The sequence below is a fragment of the Micromys minutus genome, assembly GCF_963924665.1.
Source record: "Micromys minutus genome assembly, chromosome: 16".
In the NCBI taxonomy this organism is placed as follows: domain Eukaryota; kingdom Metazoa; phylum Chordata; class Mammalia; order Rodentia; family Muridae; genus Micromys; species Micromys minutus.
Genome location: NC_137985.1, coordinates 48,233,120 through 48,242,822, shown reverse-complemented (window position 1 = coordinate 48,242,822; position 9,703 = coordinate 48,233,120). Strand labels below are relative to the sequence as shown.

At 46.9% G+C, this 9,703-nt stretch overlaps 1 protein-coding gene across 2 annotated transcripts; it reads right to left on the bottom strand.

Annotated features, from left to right (window-relative positions):
* Positions 1 to 1,731: 1,731 nt before the first annotated feature.
* FAM219B (family with sequence similarity 219 member B) lies at positions 1,732 to 5,550 on the bottom strand. 2 transcript variants are annotated; one of them, XM_080930652.1, is made up of 5 exons: positions 5,335 to 5,550; positions 5,058 to 5,145; positions 4,338 to 4,415; positions 3,911 to 3,959; positions 1,732 to 2,556 (listed from the first exon to the last, which is right to left on the bottom strand). In XM_080930652.1, exons 1-5 carry the CDS (start codon positions 5,546 to 5,548, stop codon positions 2,392 to 2,394), a joined length of 594 nt encoding a protein of 197 aa, XP_080786778.1. In that variant the 5' UTR covers positions 5,549 to 5,550; the 3' UTR covers positions 1,732 to 2,391. The 2 variants fall into 2 exon arrangements, with proteins under 2 accessions (XP_080786778.1, XP_080786779.1); XM_080930653.1 differs by having other exon boundaries at positions 2,482 to 2,556; positions 3,782 to 3,959.
* Positions 5,551 to 9,703: the final 4,153 nt, after the last annotated feature.

Sequence of the window (9,703 nt, the reverse complement as noted above, 5' to 3'; positions counted from 1 at the left end):
CAAAATAAAACCCAAAAATCTCATCACAACACAATAAAGCCCAACTACTAGGATTGCATTTATTAGAACAAAATGAAAGTGCAAGCCAGGAAAGAGGTCTGAGAAACAGTGTAAACACTGGGGAGCCACTCCTGAGGAAGCTCAGATGCACTCCTTCCCAGGAACTGCCTCCTGCAGAACACCCAGCCCTCGGAATTAAGGCAGTTAGGATGTGGGCACCATTGTGCCTTTATCAGTGATTTTCATCCGGCCCCTACCAACTGTCCATTCCTACCCCTCACAGCTGGACACTGCTGAGCTTTCTCCACGAGCAATGCTTTCTTTCCCACACCAGGCCACCCAGCCTGGGAACTTTCTTCTCAGGGACAGTTCCAGTCAAGTATCTCAATGTTAACCACAGACACAACCACCCCAGGGGGTGTGGTTTTGGGGGTACTGCCCACCCCCCAGGAGCTGCCAAATGTTCAGCCTACTCTATTTTAACCAAATACAAACAGAGCTCCACACTTAAGTTCCACACCACTCTGGCCCTCACTGAGGTCTACCAAGTCTTTCTGTACTCTGTACTAAATCCATTCCATTTGCATACGAGGTCTAGAAGGCCTGGATATGTTTTGTGTTCCTTCCCTGCAGGCCTTACATAAAGTGCTCACAATCTGCGATCCCTGCAGAGTTGCAGACTCCCACTACAGAACACAGTCAGCATCTATGACCCAAACCAAAAACCAAGCAGATGTGTCTCTGGTTTCTGTCCCATCTTGTCCTGTGATGCTGCCAGGCAGTTGGGTAAAGAGCAGTAGACAGTATACTGCTTTCAACCTCCCAGAGCCTGAGAACAACAACAAAAAGCCCTATATGGCACTGGCAGCAATCAAAAGGACAGGTTTGTAGCCAAGTAACAGAGAAGGCCTTACCTTTTGATCTTAGCCTTTCTGCTACTATGTGTGAAAGGCCATGGGAGCAGATCATTCCTCCTAAGCCTTTAGTAGTTACTGGGCAGGACAGTCACATGTGGTGCCCAACCCCTAATGACTGTTGTGTCCCTTATGCTGGGAACCATATCTACCCGGAGCCTCACCACACACCCGGGTAACAAAACAAAGGAGAGAACCGTGGAGAAGGGGATCTGGGAAAATCAAATTCCAGGAAGAGGCTTAGTATAGCAGGAGAAATTATTCATGCATTTGTTGTGTTCAAGCTTAGGATTGAGCTGTGCTTACCCACAGGCTTGTGTTATTCCTGTGTCCCCCTCTCCCAGCCTTGCACATGCTAGGCAAGCACTACACCTCCAGTCTGAGTCCTGTGCTGGGGGAAAGGAATGGGCCATAGGAGGAATGGGCCTTGTTAGAGGGAAGGCCCCCTTGCACTGCATGCAGATCTATTAACTGAAGTAGGGTCCGGGAGCTGGCTTAAGTCTCCCTTCCCCATCCTGTCTAAACATTTCCATTTATGCCAGCATCACAGCTACACCAGAACAATGGCTCTCAACCATCAATGCTTCCCAAAAGCTTAAGCAGCTAAACATAGGAAGGCACTGACTTCCCAGCAGCACCCTCTGCTGGTAATTACAAAAACTGCAGGTTTCTGGTGATAGCCCCAGCAGCCAATCCAATTTTTACCTCAAAAAAAAAAAAAAAAAAAAAAAAAAAAAAAAACCAAAAACCCAAAAAACAAACAAACAAAACAAAATATACCCCCCCCCCCCAAAAAAAAAAAACCAACGGGCGGAAAAACTCTCCAAGGCCAAGGAACTACAAATAAACATACACGACAGAGCAGTTCTGTTCTAATGGGGGAAGGGCTGACAGAGTTACTAAGCCCATCCAGACAGCAGGACCAGCAGAAGGTCCCAAGTCTGGAGGTTCTGAAAGCCATGGTCCTACTCCAACATTAAGCTGGGTTCCTTGCCACAACCAGACAAGGAAACCTGAAGGACAGCCCACTTGGTGCTTTCTTGACTTGGTCCCAGTTGTACTTTCAGATTCCTCCTGCAAGCCATGAAGTGCTGTTCTCTGCCTCCCACCACGCCCTCCAGCACAGCCTGAGTGGAGTTCTTTCTTCTCCCTCCTCAGAACACCCTGACACCAGTCAGAATGTCTGTAAATGGTTTCCTTAGCAATCCTTGTCAGCAGCAGAACCACAGAAAGTTTCTCCTCCCTCTGTTACTAAAGTGGCTTCCTGAAACTGCCCCAGTGGAAACCTGCAGACTTCCACCTATCACTTATGACCCAAATGGGGGCCTCTGACATGAGAAGCACCAGGTGAGGGCGACCTGTAGGCCACTGACCTGCCCAGAGGTCATTGCCTCCAGTGGTTCTAGGCTGGCAGCAGGACCCAGTGCACTGAGCTGTGAAGGGCCATCAGCCATCTGCCCATCCTGGAGGGTCATGGCTACTGGAGGGTACAGGAAGAGTCCCCAAGACAGCACCAGCAGCAAGAACACGTGGAAGAAGCAACAGGCTTAGGAGGAATGAGGTCCAGGTCCTCATCATCTGGAATCTCATCCAGGTGATACCCATCTTGCAGCAGCTGTCGGCTCACATCCTGGTTCACCTGCTAAAGGAAGAGGATAGAAGTGTAAAACAGGATGCAGAGCATACAAAGCTGCTGCCCAAAGGCAGGTCCCTTTCATCACACCCGAGCTTCCAGTCCCTGCTCTACCTAGCCCCAGGCCCACTCTACATCCTGGATTACAGAAGGATCACCATTCACCCGCAGTGTTTTCCCTAGTTTACTGAGAACCGTTCAGGCTTCACAGTAAAAGCCAATGTGAAGCCTTCCCCACAGGCACCCAGATATCCCTGCCAAGATTCAAGAATATGGGGCTGTCCTCTGTGGTGGCACATGCCTTTGAGCACTTGGGAGACAGACAGGCAGTTCTGAGTTCAAGGCAAGCCTGGTCTACATAGTGAGTTCCAGGATAGCCAAAGCTATGTAGAGAAGAAACTTTCAAAGTGGGAGGGAGGTTGACAACAGAAAAGTAGGCTGGAGTATTAGAAGTATATGTGGAACGGTAGAAAGGGGTAGGAGACAGCTTTGTCTGCCAGTTCCTTCTCTGCTGGCAGGGCTGGGCTCCTGCAAAGTCAGCCTGGTTTCGCCAGTGTACTGGCAGGCAGGACATCTTAAGACGTGATTCTTGACAGAATTTTCTTAGTTTTTGACAATCTTAATGTCTTAGACATATAAGGAGGGTACAATGCGCAAGCTGTTTTCTCCTTTGCAAAAACTGAGGTTAGCCAAAGTCTCCTAGGAGAATACAGGAGAGCTACCCAGTGAAGTCATGTCCCTACTACAGCTCCTTTGGACTGGCACATGCTACTATGGCTGGCTGAGAATAATCTGTCTCTTTGATTCTCTCTGGGACAATCTGGAAAGATGTCCTAAAAACCAGCCTAGGAGGTGTGCTCAGACTATTCTGAGAGATGCAACTGAAGAAAGAAAGCTCAGTGGAAGATGGGTGGGAGAGGGCTGAGTGCTGACTCAGAGAAAGAAAGGGAAGATTTGAGTACCTTTCTACACTGGAAGGCAGGCCTATGACCAGTGGGTCCAGGCTGCAAGAAACAGAAGACCTGGAAACTACCCAAAGAAGGACTTGTATGTTTGCTGGGAAAGGGCAGCAAGCATCTAAGAACTGTTTCTTAAACATAGAGAGTGGCCAATCACAAGAACATTCCAGCACAGCTTATAAGAGGATTCCTAGACTATGGACGTCTGAGATCACTTCTAGCCCTGAGGATTACATTCTCTTGAATCTCAACAGCCATCCTAAGATGCCTGTTACCTCTGCTTAGGGAAGAGGGCATAGAAGACTAGAGAGCAGAGTACACAGCAGGCGCCAAACAAATGCTTTGGCAGTGGTGGTGATGCTGCCTGCAGCCTGACACTGCACAGACAGGAGATCTGGACTTGCCTCTGCAGAGGAATACCCGGAGGAGTATCTGGATTCCAGCTCCCCATCACTAGGAGAAGAGGAAGACAATCAGTTCAGGGGACATCTATGTAGCACATCTGCAAATAGCAAGGAGGACATGCAAGGGGGTCTGAAGGACTTGTGAAGCAAAAGCCTGCACACCAGAGAACTCAAGCCCAGATTCCCCAGTGAGCACCAATGGCTCCCTCAGATGATTCCAGCAGAAACAGTCATTCTCACTGAAAGTGCAAGCACAATAGGACAGGAGCTCTTCCAGCCATGCCATCTCTGGAAGGGACAGCACTCAGAAGAGAATAGTTCTGGAATGTTCCTGAAGGGCCTTATGGGAGAAAGGCAGCAGGCAAGGGCATAAAGCAATCTGCTGTGCTTGTCGTCACCCCCAACTATTTCCAAGGGAAGCACTCACCTGTCAGAGTCGAGGGACACCAGGTTTTCATCTGGACTCTGGCTAAGAGCAGTATAGCCCTTGTTAAACTTCACTGACCTGAGATGGGGTAAGGAAGAAAAGCACAGGCATGTCACAGGGAAGGCCAGAGCCCTGGTCCCTACACAGAAAGAACTAGCTGGACCATTCCAGACTTTCCTTCTACCCGATCCCAGCCACGACGAGCTGCTTGCTCTGTGCAGTTGACTCTTGCCCACTCCACTACACTGAAAGCTCCTACTTTCATGAACCATGTAAAGCAGCATCTCTCCACCTTGTTTAACCAGAGGATCCCAGGCAAATCCTTTCACATGCGAGTTTCAACATTTAGCTAGAAACAACTACGAGAGGTCTTATTTGACTATTCTACTTCTAAAAACTCCAAAAACACTGCATGGGCTCTCCATCCTCACTCCTGGGACTCCAGCCACCATCTTGTCCTTTAATGAATATCCTATCTATACACTGATGGAACTCCCCTATTACAAAACCTATTTCGTGATACTAGCACAGTCTTAAAGAGTAGAGATAGTTCCGGTTCTCACTCTCCCTTCCACCCCCATCCCTTCTAGTTCCCATTCTTAAGGGGCCAGCAGATAAGCTAGCTAGCTCAACCTTAAACAGCGCCCTGTTTCCCAAGCAGGAAGGGATACGGCCTTCTTTGGAAGCTGCTGATACAGAGGAAGTAAAGCCCACTGAGACCTTTTCCCTGAAGAATCGGGGCGGTTCGTCAAGGCACCCAGCATGCCCTTTCTCCGCAGAACGGCCTTGGCATGGTCCCGGTGCTTCTCTGGAAGTCAAAGGGTCTTGGGTCAGCTGGGTCTTCCCCATTTCCCTGCTTTCTGGGCTCTCAGGGCAAAGAGAGGGCTGCACTTAAACCCCTTCCCCTCTGGGGACAAGACCACAGGGCTCTAGGGCCCAACCCCAGGCCACAGCAGCCCGCTTGGGCAGAGACTCTCACGCAGCCCACCGCACTCACTCAGCTTAGCCTGAATGGAAGGTGCGCGTGTCACCAAGTAGGGTCCACGCTTCTCTGTGGCGGGGGGCGGGCGTTCCCCCAGCCGGAGGGCCGCACCGCCGCTCTGTCCAGAGGGCAGCCCCGCAGCTCCTGCCACGCTGTCGGGAGCCGTGCCAGTCTGGGACCCCTGGGTGGACAACCGCACCGCATGCCCGCGGAGCTCCCTGGTCGCCATGACCGGTCCCGCCCCGCCCTGCCAGTGGTCAGCCCGGTGCGGGGAGGAACGAATGACAAGACGTACACTCCTTTAGGAAGATGGCGACGCGCAGGCGCGGGCTTCCCTTGGCGCTTTCCGGCGGCCTGCTGCGGAGAAAACATCTAAGGTTCCGCCCTACCAGCCAGGAACTGGCCAGCACGGGTCCTGCCTTTCAGGTACTCTGCAACCAGAAGTCTGTCTGAACCTGTTGATGTGCAGGATCTCAGTTCAGTCTATAGTCGAAGTAAAATGACATTTAGTAGGGTGGCGGAGTGTGCCGACCCAAGTGCCCTCTGGATGCATTGTGGGCCTCTTTCACCGCAGCCGGAGCTTCTTTAGGGGTGATACAAGAGGGATCTGGCTTGAAGCACTGACTGCTCTTCCAAAGGTCCTAAGTTCAATTCCCAGCAACCACATGGTGGCTCATAACACTGTTTAATGGGATCCGATGCCCTCTTCTGGTGTGTCTGAAGACAGTGACGGTGTACTTTTATAAATAAAATAAATCTAAAAAAGGGGGGGAGGGTCGGGCTTATATGAAGGGCCCTTCTCTGGAAAACAGGTCTGGGAGGGTCAGGATTTACCCATGGAATACTACCCAACTCCCACCGGTTTTTGTTTGTTTCTGGGGGGTACCTGGGACCTTCGCCACAACTGGCTCTCTTTAGGCATATTTACACACTTAAATAGAACTTTGGGGCTGGAAGTATATAGCACATTGGGACAGTCCTTGCCTGGCGTGCAAAAGGCTTCTCTCTCTTTCTTTCTCTCTCTCTCTCTCTCTCTCTCTCTCTCTCTCCTCTCCCTCTCCCTCTCCCTCTCTCTCTCCCTCTCATTCTCCCTCTTTTGGTGGTAAAATAGGAAGCTAGACATGATGGTGCATACCTGTAAGCCCAGGACTTGGGAGGTGAAGGCCAGAGTTCATGAAAAGACTGGACTATAAGTCCTTGTCTTTTAAAAAAGGTCCCACAGTAACAAAAATAAATTGGACGATAGAAAGCGGGTGAAAGTGCACTCTTGAGTCTGTGTGTGGCAGGGTACAAGGCTGTGTTAAGACTCTTGACTTTTCTGGCCCCCAAGGGATGTGCTGATGTCTGGCTGGAAATAAGCTCCAGATCCTTGTAGAAAACTGCCAAATATTGCAAGGCTGTTCCACAGTTAACATATTATCCAAGGTTAGGTCAATATTGTACAGCCTAAATCCCCAGGGGCAGACAAACAATTCTGGATAGGAAAAAGAAAGCATTTGGGTTAGAGCTTTTGAAAAAAATCAAACTTGATAGAGCTGTTATCTTGGTGAATACCACCCTACACTGTCTGTTGGATTTATTTTATTTTTAGGCAGAATCATGATGTGTAGCCCAGACTGGCCTTGAACTCACAATTCTCCAGCTTCGGTTTCCCAGGTACTGGAATTGCAGGTTTACACTACAATTCCCAGCTGTTGGAACTGTTTATTTACAGAAACACATAACTCAGTTTATTGTTCAGTTTTCATGTTTAAAAAAAAATACTCCTTGTATACAAATGTCACAGAAGGATGTGGTTGCATGTGCCTCTATCCAGCAGTTAGGTGGTAAAGGCAAGAGGCTCATACATGAGTTCAAGACCAGCTTCAGCACCATGGTAAACTTCTCTCCCAAACAGTAACAACATGAAGTAAAAGGTAGAGGGGATTATACTCCAATTTCAGGAGAAGACTCCACCTCTTCTCACCTCCACAGACATACATATAGGCAATTAAATAAATCTCGTGAAAGGTTTTTAAAACCCTAAAATGAGATAGTAGGCATTGGGGTGCAGGTGCACACCTTTAATCCTAGCATTCAGTTTGAGGCTAGCCTGGTCTACACAGTGAGGTCCAGGACAGACAGGGTAAGACCCTGTCCAAAAAAAAAACAAAAAAAACAAAACAAAACAAAACAAAAAAAAAAAACAAAACAAAAAAAGAAAAAAACAAAAAAAGAAAGCATTGTCGTGAGATCTCAAGGTATCAGAGGGAGCTGTAGCGGCACGAGCTCTGACCATTTTACATACTGATTGTTTTGAACTTCAATGATTGTGAGGAGGCTGGAACTGTGCAGGTCCAGAGCTTAATTACAAATTGGCTTAGTATGTTACCCACCTCTGTATGTGACTTACATTTTTGTGACTATTAGATAAGTCCCTTGGAAAGTATGAAAAGACTCAACCTAAAAACTAAGATTGATATATCTCGGACATTTATATGCAGGTTTCCCCTATTTTGCTGCAACCAATCTGAGATTTATGTCTTTGTTCTGATTTTAGAAAAATGTCAAATTGTGACCACATTTAAATACAGAATTTGGAGTAACTTAAATCTGTGTTCCTCAGTTATAGTAACTACTGTGCTCCAAAATAAACTATCTTTTACTTCCCTTTCACTGAGGAAGTCTTTCCTTTGTTTCTTTCTTTTTTATATCAATTACTAATTACCAAGAAAAGTAAGCTATCTCCCCCTCCCCAAACAACAATAAATCTTATTTTGTTAGAGGATGAAACTCCAGAGCAAATCCTGCCACAGGATACAGGTCACAAAGCCTTCTACCTCTGTTCCATTCAGAAGCAGCTCATCTCCCATGATGTGGAAGGTCTTAACAGGTTCTACAGATCACAACAGACACTCCACCCCAGTTCACTCCTCTGCTTTGCTGGTGGGAATGGGTCCTTGAAGAGAGAATCTTTGTTTTGTTTTTGTTTTTCAAGACAGAGTTTCTCTGTGTAGTCTGGGCTGTCCTGGAACTCATTCTGTAGATCAGGAGATCCACCTCCTCTGCCTCTGGAGTGCTGGGACTAAAGGTGTGCACCACTCCCTAGACTGAGATTCTTAGATGTTAGCATCAAAGACTTCCATCCTGGCTTTTTGAGTCCTCCTGTCCTTGTTTTATACCAGTCACAAGAAAATGTACAGAACCTACTTCCAAAATATAATGTGTTTTTTAAATTAACGTATTTATAATATATAACTACACTGTAGCTGTCTTCAGATACACCAGAAGAGGGCATCAGATCTGATTATAGATGGTTGTGAGCTACCATGTGGTTGCTGGGATTTGAACTCAGGACCTCTGGAAGAGCAGTCAGTGCTCTTTAACACTGAACCATCTCTCCAGACCCGATATGTGTTCTAATTAGGATGTTCTTAGTCAGATATGATAGCAGGCTAAAGCATAAAAATCTAGAGTTCAAGGTCATCCTTGGTTACATAGCAAGTTAGAGGCCAGCCTAAAAATCAATCATGTATAGAAGCAGGTCCAGTTTTAGAAAGCCAAGAATAGCACAGAATTATGTCATTCTTGCTGTTGAACAAAATTTAATGTAGGAAAATGGTTAATTGAACCACACTTCTGCAAAACATGTGGCCTTGTACCAAGGACAAGTTTCCTGTTATACAGCAGGAACAACTTGAGACAATTTATGAAGCTCAGAGGTGCAAGCTGTTTTCCCAACAGAGCTGTGACTTTAACAAGATAAGATCACTAATATTTTATTCACAATGCAGTCCTCTGAGACATTTCCCATCTTTATAAAAGAAAAAGCACAGCAAAAGAAAGGTAGCTATCCAGTTATATGGGTGCTGTTATGTTGCCTAACACACATGACGTCCTGAGTGTATTCCCAGAATAAATGAGACAATTTTGTTGGAGTAAGATCAGTACCCACAAGACCAGGATAACCTACAAAACTCCAAGTCACCAGACTGAAACTGACCGGAGAAATCAAGACTAGAGAAATAAATATGCCAACCCAGTTTCATTGGCATGACAGCAAAGTTTTCTATGTCTCAATTGTTTCATAAAAATAAATAAATAAATAACCTGAAGTTACTTGTATTGGGCAGTTTTGTTTCCTTTGTCTCTCTGCCATAGGCTTCCAGGGAGAGCATTGTAAACACCCAGTCCATTCTTCCCACCCCTGTGGTCTATAAACAAACCTTCCAACTCAGCTCTTGGAAAACAATGAAGACAAAGTTGCCTAATTTAAGGGGTGGAAGACCCCAGATGTACTTGGCAGTAAGACGCCTACTTGCCTTGGAGACAATCCTCACCCTCACCGTTAAATTGAATTTTGTCAAGAAAAGTGCTATTGGGTAGATAAGGGTTTAACACAGGT

Coding starts and splice junctions, on each gene's coding strand:
- FAM219B (XM_080930652.1), bottom strand. CDS start 5,548: ATGGCGACCAGGGAGCTCCGCGGGCATGCGGTGCGGTTGTCCACCCAG. Junction 4,416..5,057: donor CCCGATTCTTCAGGGAAAAG/GTCTCAGTGGGC, acceptor ACCCCATCTCAG/GTCAGTGAAGTTTAACAAGG. Junction 2,557..3,910: donor CCGGGTATTCCTCTGCAGAG/GCAAGTCCAGAT, acceptor CTCTTCCTTTAG/CAGGTGAACCAGGATGTGAG.